This window comes from Bos indicus, chromosome 7 (assembly GCF_029378745.1).
Source record: "Bos indicus isolate NIAB-ARS_2022 breed Sahiwal x Tharparkar chromosome 7, NIAB-ARS_B.indTharparkar_mat_pri_1.0, whole genome shotgun sequence".
Taxonomy (NCBI): Eukaryota; Metazoa; Chordata; class Mammalia; order Artiodactyla; family Bovidae; genus Bos; species Bos indicus.
Window position 1 is genome coordinate 1365214 of NC_091766.1, and position 15799 is coordinate 1381012.

Below are 15799 nucleotides of genomic sequence, written 5' to 3' on the forward strand. Positions count from 1 at the left end.
GGCCATCTGGTGGCCTCCTGCCCGTCCCAGGGCACTGCCCGCCGGCCGTGGGGCTGCCACCTCGCTCAGGGCCTGCCTCTCTGCTCTGTTTCCCAGCCTTCCCCCGCTCCCCAGGAGCTGTCGGAACAGCCTGGCCCGACCTCGCCCCTCGGTGGCCTCCCAGGGGGCCGTGCACAGGAGGCGCCAACCGCCTCCCAGGGCCTGCTCAGACTCTTCCAGAGAAACACGCCCGTGGAGGACCTGGGCGCCAAGGGGGTAAGCCCAGACAGGGAGCCCCACCGCCGTGCAGGCCTGGCCGGCAGGGGCGGGAGCGGGGGTGGCGTCTGCGACCTGTGGGTGACCCTGCGCAGTGCCAGGGACACCCTGCCTGACCAGTGCCACAGTGCTGACCATGATCTTACAACCGCCCACGGGGCCCCAGGGATGCCGAGGGCGGTGCAGTGCGCAGCACCACCCCAGCCCTCGGAGGAGAGGTGGAGGTGGCATCTGGGTCAGCCCCGCAGACCCCCTGTTTGCGGCTCCCCCAGGCCAAGGAGAAGATGAAAGAGGAGTCGTGGAACATCCACTTCTTCGAGTTCGGACGCGGCATGTGCATGTACCGCACGGCGAGAACGCGGGAGCTGGTGCTGAAAGGCATCCCAGAGAGCCTCCGGGGGGAGCTCTGGCTCCTCTTCTCTGGTGAGCTGCCCTACCTCCCCGCCCCATGGCCCCCATCCACGCAGGAGCTCCACTGACCCCAGCCGGCCTCCTTTGAGTGGGCAGGCAGGGACTGCCACCTTTAGAGGGCAGGAATAGGGCTCTCGGCCATGATGAGGTGTGTGTGCCAGAAGGGGCACGCCTTCCCACCGGCCATGGGAGGAGATCCGGCCTCCTGACGCCTCCTCTCCACGGGCAGGTTCTGACAACATTCACACCCTTGGCCACCTGAATGCTTTCAGGAGGGCAGGTCAGCCATTTGAAACGTGGTTGGGTGACTCTTCTCAGGAGCAGTCATGAGGGAAGCTCTGCCTGGCACCCAAGGGCCCCTGCCCATCTGTAGAGCATTGATGTCTCCACCCTGCCCTGTCCCTGCCCTCAAAGTCCCAGGCGAGGAGGAGGAGGGAGCCAGCTGTCAGCTGTGTCTCCACAGGGGCCTGGAATGAGATGGTGACTCACCCCGGCTACTATGCCGAGCTGGTGGAGAAGTCCATGGGGAAGTATAGCCTGGCCACAGAGGAGATCGAGCGAGACCTCCACCGCTCGATGCCGGAGCACCCTGCCTTCCAGAATGAGCTCGGGATCGCGGCCCTCCGCCGGGTGCTGACCGCCTACGCTTTCCGAAACCCCACCATTGGCTACTGCCAGGTACGGGGGCTCAGCAGGGGCAGCTGCACATGGACCCTGAGTGACGGCCTCGCACACTTGCTACTGTGCCTCGGCCCCCCAGGAAGATCCTGATCCCAGAAAAAGATGAAATTAGAAACAGTGTTTGTCTCTCCCCTCATCCTCATGCTGTCTATTAAGCTGTCTTCTGTGTGCTTCTGGTCTGGGTCCTGAAGGCGTTGGATCGTTTCGTGTGTGTGTGTGTGTGTTATACACATAACATAAAACTTTCCATCGTAATCATCTGAAGTGTACAGTTCAGTGGCACCAGGTATATCGTTGTACAACTGTCACCTGGTCACATTGATTTCCTGCAAATTGCCTTTTGGCAAATTGCCTAGAGTTGGGTGGGACAGTTTGTCATTTCCAGGCTTGCTGGTTGGGAAGGGACAGCTCTGTGAGCCCCCCTCACTCTCTCTGTGCCCACAGGCCATGAACATCGTCACCTCAGTGCTCCTGCTCTATGGCAGCGAGGAGGAGGCCTTCTGGCTGCTGGTGGCCCTCTGCGAGCGCATGCTGCCCGACTACTACAACACCAGGGTGGTGGGTGAGTGCCCACGGCTGGCAGCTCCCTGTGGGGTGGCAGGCCTTCCTCAGCACACAGCCCACAGCTGGGCTGCTGGAGGCCTTCTCGGCGCACAGCCCACAGCTGGGCTGCTGGAGGCCTTCTCGGCGCACAGCCCACAGCTGGACTCCTGGAGGCCTTCTCGGCGCACAGCCCACAGCTGGACTCCTGGAGGCCTTCTCGGCGCAGAGCCCACAGCTGGGCTGCTGGAGGCCTTCCTCAGCATACAGCCCACAGCTGGGCTGCTGGAGGCCTTCTCGGCGCACAGCCCACAGCTGGGCTCCTGGAGGCCTTCTCGGCGCACAGCCCACAGCTGGGCTGCTGGAGGCCTTCTCGGCGCACAGCCCACAGCTGGGCTGCTGGAGGCCTTCTCGGCGCACAGCCCACAGCTGGGCTCCTGGAGGCCTTCTCGGCGCACAGCCCACAGCTGGGCTGCTGGAGGCCTTCTCGGCGCACAGCCCACAGCTGGGCTGCTGGAGGCCTTCTCGGCGCACAGCCCACAGCTGGCCTCCTGGAGGCCTTCTCGGCGCACAGCCCACAGCTGGGCTGCTGGAGGCCTCGTAGCCTCACCACTGGTCTCCCACTCCATAGGTTAGAAAGCTGCAAAATCTTCACACAGCTAGAAGGTGGAAAGCCAAACACAGACCCCAACCGTCCCTCCCAGACTTAATGCGGATTCCCTAGGAGTTGCTGGAAGTGAGAGAAGAAGTTAGCTTGGGGCCTACATTCACATCCAGCTAACTCTCATTAAACGTTTTTATTGTAGAAAATTTCCAAAATCATAACTAGAGCATATAGTATATACCCCCGTGTTGACTGTTATGAGGGGTAGAATCTGTGACCTTGTAAATAAATTTAGTTACATATATAATTAAGTCTGTTATCTAAAATGTCCTTCCTGTGCTGTTTTGGTGGGTGTCCACTCTTGGGGTCCTTCAGAATTGCCTCTGTTCCCCAGCTTCAGGCCAGGAGACACATAAGCTACTCAGAGCACTGTTTACTTCTGACATCCTAGAGAGAAATTAGTATTTCCCAAAAAGGAAATCCAAGTAAAGTGAAAGAAATCTTTTCTTTTCACAAAATGGTTTGGAAGCAGTAGAAAGGAAACTTACAGGATTTTTTCCTTTATTCCTTTCTCCATCCCACCTGCCCCTTCCAGCCCTCAGTTGTAAGCAGAGCTGGCCAGGGACCAGGGGGGGCTTCCTGGACCTCAGACCCCAGGGTCCCACCTGAGGGCCTGCCTGAGCCAGGAACGTGAGCTCACTATTCAGACTCCTTTGTCCTCTCCCTAGGGGCCCTGGTGGACCAAGGCATCTTCGAAGAGCTCACAAGAGACTTCCTACCCCAGCTCTCCAAAAAGATGCAGGACCTGGGGGTGATTTCCAGCATCTCTCTCTCCTGGTTCCTGACCCTCTTCCTCAGTGTCATGCCCTTTGAGAGCGCTGTGGTCATCGTTGACTGCTTCTTCTACGAGGGCATCAAGGTGATCCTGCAGGTGGCCTTGGCCATCCTGGATGCCAACATGGAGCAGCTGCTGGGCTGTGGCGACGAAGGCGAGGCCATGACCGTCCTGGGCAGGTAACCGCGCCAGCCTGCCTCCTCTTGTTGGGGAGCTGGCCAGTGCTCCCCTGGACCACACGACCAGCCCCTCCCCAGTCCTGGGTGCTCCTCAGTCAGCATCCTGGGACTGTACCTACCACATGCTCAGCCTGGGGTAGACCTAGGGACACTGCAGAGGCAGGAGAGGGGCTCCTTTCTGGGAGAAGACAGAACAGCATTGGAGCAGTCGTTGCTTGGGAGAAGCAGTGGTTAGAGGGTGAGACAGTGGCGGACCAGAGCACACTGCACTGGGGGGCTTGCTGCGCGGGAGGCAGGTGGAACTAGGCCGAGCCTCCCATCTCCTGCAAAGGCTGGCTGGCTGTTACTCCCGCAGAGCAGTCCTGGTGCACCGTCCCTGGCTCAGGAGCATCAGTTTCTCCAGGGCAGCTGGACAGGGAGCCCGTGCTGGGCCTGCTGTAGCTGCACAGGCTGATCTCCAGCTAGGCACACCTGCGGCCCAGGTCATCCTGGCCGCCGCCGCCTCCCTCAGTGCTCATGCCCCATCCTCACAGACTCTGGGATCCAGCCCCTTCCCTCAGTCCCCATACCCTCAGGGCCGGCCCCCGACAGCCCTTCCCAGGGCCCTGTGCCCACATCGTAACAGTTGGCTCTGCACCGGTTTCACTCACTAGCATCCCACAGGGCTCTTCCTGATCAGAATCTGACTCTGTTCCTCCCCGGGGACGTGGGGATCCCCTGTGGCCCTGGTGGTTTTCTGGACAAAGGAGCTAAGTCCCCAGCCTGACCTTCAAGCCCTTCATATGCAGGTGCTCTTCTGGGGCCTCCCTCTGGCCCAGGCCCTGAGCTCTGTACAGTCCTGCCAGCCCATAAGCATGTATCTGCTCAGCCTGGAGCACCCCCAGCCCCCCAGGACTGCCAGGGACACCGTCACCTGCGTGCTGAGCCGGCCCATGTGCTGACTGGGAGCCTGCAAGGGTCCCAGGCTGGCAGAGCTGTGGCTGCTCTGCTATGGGCCATGCCGGCTCTCTGTCCTGACAGGCAGCCTGTGGGCAGAGTGGGCAAGTGGTTTCCATGCCTGTCTCCCACACCAGACAGAGACGGGACCCTTCCCACAGAGCAGAGCCTGAGCAGGATCAGGGCCGGGGCCAGTGGGTGTGGAGGACCCGCCACTTTCTCCCTCCTGAGTGTCAGGCCCAGCCAGAGTGTCTGGAAGGGTGTGAGGTCCTGGCTGGGCTGGTCCCACTGGAGTCAGGCCCGGTCCCGAGACTGTGCTCCTCGGCAGGGCTCTTCCTCCTGGAGCACTCCTTTGGTCTCTGATTCTTCCTGGTGAGAGCAGGGAGTCCTCACATCCCCAGGGACCCACCAGACAGAGGGAGTATGTCATCACTCCAATTGGGACACAATTTTCTCCTGGTGTAGTAAGGTCTGGAGTCATAAAGGGTCCCCACTCGTGGGACCCTGGTGGCCAGCCTAGCTTTCTCAGAATTAAGTACTCAAGCCTTCAAGGAGGGGAGGCCTTCTCCCATTGCCTCCAGGGGGCACCCCTGATTTGCCAGGGCACCCGCCAGAGCATGCCTCTCTCTGCAGTGACCCATCTTTCACCCTGTTGGAGGATGCCCGGCCCTCAGCATGCTCGCTTGAGAGTCTAGGTAGATTAAGTCTCCACATCATTCAGCTGCGGGTGAGACATCCTGTCACCTGTGGGGGATCTAGACTCCTGTCCTTCAATCCTTACAGATACCTGGATAATGTGGTCAATAAGCAGAGTGTCTCTCCTCCTATCCCACACCTCCATGCCCTGCTGACCAGTGGAGATGACCCTCCTGAAGAGGTGGACATCTTTGACCTCCTGAAGGTGTCATATGAGGTCAGCACTCTCCAGGGCTATTTGGCCAGACCGCTCCATTGGACTATGTGGGTGCAGTTGGCCGTGGTGGGTGGCTGGCCTCTGCTCTGTGGTTCCACCTGATCTCACTGAATCACTTCTGACTGGTAGAAATTCAGCAGCCTGAGGGCGGAGGACATTGAGCAGATGCGGTTTAAACAGAGGCTTAAAGTGATCCAGTCCTTGGAGGATACAGCCAAGAGGAGTGTGGTACGGATGGGCCTGGGCTCTCGTGGCCCCTGGGTGCGAGCTGGAGCTGGGCTTGGGATGGGGACTAAGTGGACTGTGTCTGCCGAGCCACCTCAGACTGCCCTGAGAAGTGGGGTGCAGGGCCCCCCAGCACTGTCCTGTGTGGGACTAGGATGCAGAAGTGGAGGTACAGATTTGGGGATGTGGAGAGAGGGCTGGTCACTGTTTTCTGTTGCGGATTGGTCACAGGGAAGCTTCTCTTTTGCCTTGATGCCTGAAGGCCAAGCACGAGCCCACTCTGGACTGAGCCCGCCAGCCTGGCTTTAACCCACCCCCTGGGTAGTGACAGCCCCTCAGCCCCTGCCCACTCAGCCCGCTGACCTTGCTGTCAGATTTTGTCCTCTTGTCTCTATAGGAAGAAATCACAAGGAAGTTCTAAGTTATGTTCCAAAGAGCTTTCCCAGGGCCTTTCTAGGAATCCAGATGGCAGTTTCTAGATCACCACCCCTCACCCCGTGTCCCAGACTCGGTGTTCAGAACAAAAAGGCCTCCCAGCTGGCAACACCAGAAGGGTAGTTGGTGCCACATGGGGATTCCCTCAAAGAACAAGACCTTGAGAATTCATTAATACATCTTGCATCTCTTTCCTTCTAGGTCCGAGCTATACCTGGGGACATTGGTTTCTCAATTGAAGAACTGGAGGACCTTTACATGGTTTTTAAGGTGATAGCCAAGAGCAAGGGAGGACCAGTATCCATCCTAGTCCCCTAAATTCATCCTCTGTGCAGCAGCCTCCTGCCCGGAGGGATGTAAAACATTTAAAAACATCCTCAGATGCAGTTATTACAAAGTTCACATGGTAGAATTTAATCCTTTCCAGAGTTTAGGCAAGATACTCTTTTAAGTGGCTGAAAATTTGCTGAAGTCAGCTTACACAAGACGGAATGCATTGGCTCATGAAACTGAAAAGTCTAGAAACTGAAAAGTCAGACAGGGCCGGATCTAGGTGTTCTGACGTCCTGTCAAGCTCCGCTATCAGATATCACGTGGACTGCTCTTCCTGCAGAGCGGAAGGACTGTTGTCCGCAGCCTCCAGGGTCATCCTTGCCGTAACCCCATGAAAAGAGAATTTTCTCTCCCAGGTGGTTTTAACAAAAAGCCCAGGGTTGATTGCTGGAGTGACTCAAGTTAGGTGCTGTGGCTACAGGACGCTGTTCGCTGCTGACCCCAGGCTGGGCCGCATGCACACGCCATGGCCTGGGTTGGGGACAACAGGGGCTCTCCAGGAAAAGCTCGGGTGCTGGTAACAGAGGAACGGGAAAGGGCATGAAGAACAAGCAGAAACAGCCATGTCTGCGCTGCCTGTCTGCTCTCCCTGTCATGTCCCATCTGCCCTTCCCGCTGCCTGGGGTTCAGCCCCCTAGGGAACCGCCCTGGGATGGCCTTCGGGTCAGAGTGGTCCAGCCAGTGGTCCGCTGTGCCTGGTGGTCCTCGGGCCCTGTCTCGACTCCCACGGCTCTAAACAAGGGGGTGACGGTGCCAGCGCCTGAGGTTCTGTGAGATGCTGTGTCTAGCCCAGCGCTCACTGCTCAGGAGGCTGTGGACCTGGATAGAGGAGGCGGGTGAACACACCAGTCAGCCTGGTGACCCTGAGCACCCAGGGCCCAGGAGGCCAGGCTGTCTCACCAGGCTGTGCCCCCTGCAGGCCAAGCACCTAGCAAGTCAGTACTGGGGGAGCAGCCGCCCTGCAGCTGTGCGTCGGGACCCCAGCCTGCCCTACCTGGAGCAGTACCGCATCGATGCCCACCAGTTCCGGGAGCTCTTTGCCAGCCTGACGCCCTGGGCCTGTGGCGCCCACACGCCTGTGCTGGCAGGGCGGATGTTTCGGCTCCTGGATGAAAATAAGGACTCACTGATCAACTTCAAGGAGTTTGTGACGGGGATGAGTGAGTGGCTCTAGGGCCTGCAGGGACTCGTCCCTACCCTTGCCCTTTCTGAGGAAACTTCCAGGTACCAGTCCCAGCCAGCCTGCCCACCATAGCGAGCCTAGGGCAGCCTAGAGCCCTTAACCCTTGATAAAGGAGGGCAGTTTTCCCACAGAGATACATGATGGGAGCCTTCCCCACCCTCCCCTCCCCTCCCTCAGTTTGCTGCTGGAGGCTGGGTCTGCAGGCCCCGAGAAGGAGCAGGCCTGAGGCCTGGTGCTCACCCTCGGGGCCTCTCCAGGGAGAGAGTCAGGCGGTGAGGAGCATCCCGCTGGAGCCCCCTGGAGGAGGAGGACTCAAATGTGGCCTGGCCACGGGGCTCTCGTGCCCTCCTGCCAGCCTGCCTTCCTGCTGGCCTTTCCCCACAGGTGGGATGTACCACGGGGACCTGACGGAGAAGCTCAAGGTTCTCTACAAGCTGCACTTGCCTCCAGGTGAGCGCCACCTCTCCCACTCCCCAGCAAGGGCTCTCCAGAGTGCAGAGCCAGAGCTGCGGCCTTCCGAGGCACAGGCCTCTGTGCGTGGCTGGGCCTCATGGCAGCTGGGCTCCCAGCACAGTGGAGGCTCCCTCATCCTGACAGAGTGCAGAGCCGCCAGCGGATGGGGCTGAGGCCGGGTCAGTCTCTGTCTGAGAGCAAGGCCGGGCCCTGCATGGCCTGGGGGGACGTGTGGGTGTCTCAGGGCTCCACGCATGGGCAGAGGCCCAGACGCAGCACCAGGCCCCTCCATGTACCCCCTGAGAGGGGTTGGCCACAGGAGTGGAGACTCAGGTTTGAGTCTTCTTAGTTCATTGGCTTGTCCTTAAATCTGTCAAGGACTCCTGTCTGTCACCAGAGGAGCAGCCTGGGGGCACCGCTGAGGCCCAGGGGAGGCTGAGGAGCCTGTGTGGCTCTCTCCCTTGCCTTCTCTCGCAGTGCGGGGCCCGCTGGGACACAGACAGTGGGTAGCCTGTGTCAGCCTAGCTTACCCGGCCCAGCAGACATAGCCACTCAGAATTCTCCAAGGGCCGGGGATGGGCTTCCGTATTTTCACAGAGGGTGCTGAGACTGGGGCAGGCGAAAGTTCTAGCCCCAGGGGTTCTGCTCTGGGGTAGAGCTGTCCTGGGTTCCTGCTGTTGTCCATGACCCTGCCCCCACCAGGGACTCAGGAGCTGCCTCAGAGTTGGCCAGAGTAATTTTTCATCCCAGAGACCTGACTGACTGAGGGCAGGGCCCAGACTGTGGTTCTGAAGCTCCCTACAGGGCTCTGCATCCAGAGTTGGAGAGCCCTGCTCCTGACACACGCAGCGCAGGGATTCTTACCTGTGGCTAGTCTTTCCTGTTGCAACAGGCAACACTGGTCCTGGGTACACCTCCTCGGGAAGATTGGCACAGGCACTTCTCATTCTGCTGAGCGAGGCTTGAGCTGGGCAGACCCCACTGGGCCAGGAGCCTACGGATGAGGGCACGTGAGGCCGGCCCTGCCACTCCCAAACCACCTCTGTCCACCTTGCTCCACCTGGGGCCTAGTGACGGCCCATACCTGCCGCCTCCCCACAGGCCATGCACTGTTAAACCTTCCTCACTCCCTCCCCCTCCACACAGCGGGGAGAAGGAACCAGGAACAGAGACTGTCGCAGAGTGAGGCAAGCCAGTACGTACTGGTGTGGGACAGTGCCCAAGGGTATGATGTGAGAACAGGTTGTCTGTGCCTGCCTGGCCCCTGCGCACGTGCCTACAGGAGCTGGGAGCATCCCAAAAGGATCCTCTGGGCCACAGCATCACGGAGTGGGGCAAAGGATGGCCGTTCAGCCGACTCCTCTGACTGGATGTATATTGCAGTTTCAAACACAGTGTCCAAGTTAACCGGAAGCAGTCACCATCTGTTAACCACTGTGACTACACACCGCGTTGGTGGGCACACTCAGTAGGGGAGGGGGGGTTTCCTCTGGTCAGAGTCACGTTGTTCCCTCCTGCCCTCACTCTCCTCTCTCTCCGAACACAGCCCTGAGCCCCGAGGAGGCTGAGTCAGCCCTGGAAGCAGCCCATTATTTCACCGAGGACAGCTCCTCAGAAGGTGAGTGCTCTCTACCACTGGCCTCAGGCCCTGTGCCAAGCAGAGTTGCTGAGGGCCGTGCGGGTGGCCTGCAGCCCTCCCCGGGTGTGGGGGTGTGCTGCACGGGGGAGCTGCAGAACAAGGGCCAGGGCCCCAGGAGTATTCTCACTCCTGTTTCTCTTGTCTCTGCCTTCCTGGACCCTGGCTCCTCCTTCCCTCTGCCTCTGCTCCTCCTCGCTGTCCCTTCCAGCGTCTCCTCTGGCCTCCGATCTGGATCTTTTCCTGCCCTGGAAGGTTCAAGGTCAGTGCCTGGGGGGCAAGGGTGCCCCCTTTGCACTTGGCTTCCCCAGGGCCTTGGGATTCGTCTTCTGAACACTCCCCTGCATGGTCAAGAGGCCTGGAAGCTCTTGGGCCCCAAGATGCTCCTGTGTGGCTAAGTTCTGAATAGCCAGCTGCGGACCTGGGTAGAGAGCGGCAGCTGCCGTTCTTGTCGTAGGGGCAGAAAGTGGTGACACATGGCATCGTGGTGTTGCACAGGTACCAGGGTATCACCTCCAGGCCACATGGAAAAACGATTCTGTCATCGTGGTCATAGGAAAAACACAAAATACTATTGTTGCAAAACTGTCATTGTGATGACACAGATGAGTGGAAGTAGAAAAGAGTGGTGGAGGCTTTCTTTGGAAACAGTTTTATGTTCCATACAACTTTTTAGTTGAGGAAAAATGTGTATGTTGAGTGCCTGTTGGAAGTCAGCCCTGTGCTTCATTTAAAGCCCACAGGGAGCACTGGGCCCAGGGCGGTGGGGTATTCTGGGCTGGGATTTGGCAGTCAAGCTGGCAGTGTGTAATGCACCCAGAAAACCGACCAAAACACCACCCTATCATTGCTCACGGGGGATAGGTAATAACACATCAAGGATAATACACACTCAAAAGGGAAACTAAAAGATACTATCAAGATACCTAAAGCAATCCTACTGACATTGTCAAAGGCTTACTTGACTGTGAAGCTTGAGGACCTTGATTTCAATTATACAAACTAAAAAAACAGATGTATCTTCTGTCATACTTGGAACCTAAGCAAATAGGCCTGTCCCAGGCACCTGAGGAGAGGCCACGGACTTGGGGTACAGAGCCCTGTCCTTGGAGCTCACGTAACCCCCGGGGAAGTGGTCCATTCCCTGATGAAAACCCTGAGCCCAGAGGGCTGCACCCTTCCCTGCCACTGCAGAGCTGCCGAGGGTCATTTGGAGCTGGCACCTGCCTCCCCGCCTGACGTTCCCCCAGCCGCACCCTCTCAGGGGGCAGGTCTGGGGGAGCTGGCACCTGCCTCCCCACCTGATGTTCCCCCAGCCACACCCCCTCAGGGGGCAGGTCTGGGGGAGCCGGGCAGCCTGCTCTCCCCAGGTCCACGGTGCACACATATGTATCACTTTAAGAGATACAGTGCTGATCACAGGACTCAGGAACGTAAAATTCTCCATCAGCTGGCGTGGCGGTTACAGGTTGAATTGGTAACCCAGACTCCCCTGAGTTTGACCTTTATCGGCAGAAAGTATAGAAATTGTTGGTCTCAGAATTTTTGCCTGCAACATGCATCACCGTTGATTTAAGAACTGTGTGGTATGACTCGTATTCTTTGGAAAGAGAAGATGTGAGAGTTCAGTGGTTCTCTGGTTCGATGTAACCAGGTGGAGTGAGCCGGCCCTGTGTGGGGCAGAGAAGCAGCAGCCTGCAGGACCTGCTGGGCCAGGGCCCAGGACCAGGTCCACTTCCACAGGAAAGCACAGGCCAGACCTTAGTGGTCTGGAGTCATAACAGAAGACTGTTCTTGTTCTTTTTGTTGTCCAGAAGTATTACAGCAGGAGGAGCGAGAGGAAGCTGGAAATGACATCCAAGATAAAAGAAGAGGTGTGTGTGTGTGTGTGTGTGTGTGTGTGTGCGCGTGCGTGCAGTGCTGGAAGAGGTCCTAGGGTGGGTGGGATCTGGTCGCCCTGTCACTGTGGAATAGCTCCCGTACCTTATGGCAGATGCATGCCTGATAGCAGAGCTCTCCCTGAGGTAAAGGCCCAACCATCAGCCACCCAGCTCGCACTCATCAGTCCCAGGCCTGAATTTCCTGTGGCCACGAGCACCCCCAGCCATCACTGCCTCCCTCTGGGGGTGCCCTGGCTCTCTGTGCCACCCTCTCTCCAGCCCCCACATGGTCCCATCACCATCTTGGGGAGGACATAGTGGGGCCATCATCATCAGCTTAGCTCAAACCTACTTCAGCATAGCCCAGGGGGGACCCTTGAGTGGTCCTTCAGGGGTCCCCAGCCTCCAGGATCCAATGCCTGATGATCTGAGCTGCAGCTGATGTAATAATAATAGAAATAAAGTGCAGTGAATGCAATGCACTTGAATCATCCTGAAACCATCCCACCCCCACGCCCCCAGTCTCCAGAAAACCTGTTCTCCACGCACCTGGGCCCTGGTGCCAAAAAGTTTGCGGGCTGCTGTGTGCTTTGTAATAGGGCCCAGGTAACTTCATGCCAGATAATCCTTAAACCCCCTTATCCCCTGCTACCAGCCCCCAGCCCTCTTTCTCTCATTTGACAGACAGAGATTAATCTTTTTCTTCCAACTCACAGAGGAGAAGGGAACTAGCCCTCCTGACTATCGGCACTACCTTCGAATGTGGGCCAAGGAGAAAGAGGTTCAAAAGGAGACGATTAAGGATCTTCCCAAGATGAACCAGGTAGGCCAAATCAGAACACCCAAGAGATGTTTCTGGAAAATTCCGACCAAGTCTGGACCCTCCCACCCTCCCCACACCCCTGGAATGGAGGGATTCTCCTGCCTACCTTTAGACCCACCAGTCAGCGGCAGTCAGGGACTGCCTAGGAGGACAGGGGCTGGTTTTTCCAGGGCCTTGTTCAGAACACTCCCTTGCTTTGATCGGCATCTGTGAACCAGAAAAGCGCTGGGGAAGGTCAGCCTCAATAGGCAGAAACTCACTGCTGTTCATGAGCCAGTGTCACGGCACTTGTCCTTCCAGCCTGGCTCCGAGCCGCGCACACAGGCCCACTTGCCCCCCTGCCGATAGTCACATGCAGGTCTCCAGGTCAGGACTGCAGCCTCCAGAGTCTTAACAGCCAGGACCACAGACATCTAACCAAAGGCCGCTGCTGAGCTGCAGCCTGATCACGGCCTGCTCTGCCCAGAGGGGTCCCTTGGCATCTGGGTGCTCTTTCATCCACAGGCCTGAAGAATGGGATGCCCTGTGGGGGGAGGTTTCATCCCATTCTCAGGCCAAGAGGCCTAAATGTGGTTTCAGGATCTGAACTTGACCTCTTCATCCCTCTCAACGAACCCAGGCTGCCTTACCTTGTCATCACTCTCTAAAGAGCTTTGTTAAGGAGAGTTGAAGTGGCTTCTAATTAAAGATCTAAAACACTCAAACTGATTCTAAAACACAGTGAGGTCCTTGTAGTCACTGGGTTTGAAAAGTTATAATAGACATAGGTCTGTCTCTGCTAACAGAACAGGCAAGAGAGACTCCAGATGTCTCTATATGTGCTGAAAGACAGCTGGAAAACAAAGCCTTTCCCTCTGCACCTCAGTGTCCTAATCTGTGAAATGGATATGTCAAAGCACAGGTATATGAAGATAACTAACAAGACGACACCCTCACACCAGTCAGAATGGCCAGCATTGTGAGACTGACTGATCGGAGGTAGCCTGGCCCATCTTTTATCATCTCCCTGTCCTTTTTCTGTTTTCCCCCTCAAAAGGAGCAATTCATTGAGCTGTGCAAGACACTTTACAACATGTTCAGTGAAGACCCCATGGAGCAGGACTTGTACCACGCTATTGCCACGGTGGCCAGCCTGTTACTCCGCATCGGGGAGGTGGGGAAGAGGTTTTCTGCATGGCCAGGCAGAAAGTCCAGGGACAGTGCCCCCGATGAGGATGAGTCACCAGTCCCAGACCCCCCTCAAGACCCTGCCTGGGAACTTCAGCCACCAGCTGCAGGGGACCCCCAAGCCAAAGCAGGTGGAGACACCCACCTTGGGAAAACACCACAGGAGAGCCAGGTGGTGGGTGAAGGGGGCGGCGGTGAGGGCCGGGGCTCTCCCTCCCAGCCTCTGTCTGATGACGAAACCAAAGACGACATGTCCATATCCTCCTACTCCGTGGTCAGCGCTGGCTCCCTGCAGTGTGAAGACCTGGCTGACGACACAGTGCTGGTGGGCGGGGAGGCTCGCAGCCCTGTGGCCACCACCCATGGTGGGGGTACCGTTGACACAGACTGGTGCATCTCATTCGAGCAGATCCTGGCCTCCATCCTGACAGAGTCTGTGCTGGTGAACTTCTTTGAGAAGAGGGTAGACATTGGACTCAAGATCAAGGACCACAGGAAGGTAGAGAGACAGTTTAGCACCTCCAGTGACCATGAGCAGTCTGTGGTTTTGGGCTGAGGGCTCCAAGGCCTGCGGACTGGCCTCTCTTCCCTCCTTCCCTTTGTTTTCTCCTTAAGGACACATCCCTCCAGTTCTCCCCAGAATTGAGTTGTAAATAGAAAGAAGGCTGAACAGTCACAGTTGGGGCCAAGGCAGGGGGTGCCCAGCCCCTCATTCTGCCTTGGGCCTCCTGGGCCCTGCAGTGTCGGGGGCTCTATGATCTGCCCTTGCTTGCCCTGCACTGTGGCCAGGCCACACCCTGTCCTCCTCCTCCTCCTCCCCTGCAGCTGCGTGCTCTGGGGGCTTTCCTGCCACTGGGCACCAGGTAGGGAGGTGGTGTGCCTGTTGGGCACCAACGTGGTGAGAGCTTCGAGATGCCTTCCGGGAGCCCTGAGCCTGCTTCTGGTTGAGGACACGGGCAGAAAGCATCCACTGCATCAGGGTGGGTTACCTCCAGCACAGGTGTTCCTCTCAATTCTCTTTCAGCTCGTCATCCTCACCATTAACCTTAAAAACACATCCCTCGGGTCCTGATATGTCTCCTTGTATTCATTTCAGTTGGCTAAAAAGAATCACACTATGCTCAATGCCTTAATAAATCCCTGAAAGAATGAAAAACCACACTGTGTATAGAGAATTAATGTGACCCTCAACCACTGCTTCAGCCTCCTGGCTTCTCCCCAGGCAGGTATGGGGCTGAAGCCGTACTCCAGAAGTTCCCAACACTTAAGTCTCTCACAGGAAGTGAGGTTTCAAGACCCCAGGCAGGACGGGGACACGGAAGCTGCTGATGCAGACTGGGCAGGGCGTGCGCAGAGCTGCACCCACAGAGAAAACCTGCTCTGCGGGGGTCAACAGCCAGGGTCTAGAGGTAGGAGCCATGTGCTCAGGCCTGGCTGCAGTAAGCCTTTGGGTTCAGGAAGCAGAATGTAGGGACATGCGCAACAGGCTGAGCCATGAAGACCCCCTAGCTTTGCAGCAGGAGCTGATTATCATGTCCAGTATTTGCCCCCAACACAGTCACCCCTCATTTTTACTAAAAGATAACATCTGTGGCTCGTTTGGTTTTTTAATTGAATAGCCTTATTGAGGCAAAACTTACATACCATAAAATTCAGTTGTTTGAAGCTACAATTCAGTGATTGCTAGTAAACTGAGAGCTGTGCAGCCATCGCCACAATTCAACTTTAGAATATTTCCATCACCCCAGAAAGACCCCTCCTGCCCATGTGCTGCCAATGCCTGTATCCCCCCTCCCTCCGCAGCTCCAGGTACTAATCTATTTTATAGCTCTTTAGATTTTATCGATGTTTTTGAAAATAAAAGCCTCCATGATTTTACCTTGTGCACAACTGCTGAGTCACTTTTCAATAAGTACAGCAAAACAACATCAAGGAAACGTAACAACTTTTCTTTCTTAACAAGTCGGTAATGTAAATTCCTTTCTAGTGGTTACACAAGCTGACTACATGCTTTGTCATAAATTAATTTCAAAGGATTTACTGCCAGAAAGACTGTAATGAAACTATAGTTCTTGGCCATAATGAAACTAAGGATATACATAAGAATTCCATGAAATTGGCAGTTTAAAATCAAATTGGTTATAATCAATTAGAAAGATTTAAATAATTTGGAATGTAAATAAATGTTTTATATACCATGTAGAAGTATAAATCTGAGAGTATACTGAAGAAAGTAAACAATATAAAAGAGGACATTAGTCTTTTTATGTGATAAGTGTATAAAAATACACAATATACTTTCATCTGTTA

At 56.4% G+C, this 15799-nt stretch overlaps 1 protein-coding gene across 2 annotated transcripts in view; it reads left to right on the forward strand.

The window, feature by feature from the left end:
- The window catches only part of TBC1D9B (TBC1 domain family member 9B), a 40551-nt gene extending 25903 nt beyond the window's left edge, over nt 1-14648 (forward strand). The window contains exons 8-22 of one of the 2 annotated variants that reach the window (XM_019963707.2): nt 97-255; nt 528-678; nt 1130-1344; nt 1792-1909; nt 3220-3505; nt 5225-5354; nt 5484-5582; nt 6216-6284; nt 7267-7507; nt 7915-7980; nt 9530-9601; nt 9831-9881; nt 11434-11493; nt 12216-12322; nt 13359-14648. In XM_019963707.2, coding sequence (XP_019819266.2) covers nt 97-255; nt 528-678; nt 1130-1344; nt 1792-1909; nt 3220-3505; nt 5225-5354; nt 5484-5582; nt 6216-6284; nt 7267-7507; nt 7915-7980; nt 9530-9601; nt 9831-9881; nt 11434-11493; nt 12216-12322; nt 13359-14045 — 2511 coding nt within the window. In that variant the 3' untranslated portion in view covers nt 14046-14648. The remainder of the gene's footprint in view (nt 1-96; nt 256-527; nt 679-1129; nt 1345-1791; nt 1910-3219; nt 3506-5224; nt 5355-5483; nt 5583-6215; nt 6285-7266; nt 7508-7914; nt 7981-9529; nt 9602-9830; nt 9882-11433; nt 11494-12215; nt 12323-13358) is intronic. The other variant, XM_019963708.2, reaches the window with a different exon arrangement.
- Nucleotides 14649-15799: the final 1151 nt, after the last annotated feature.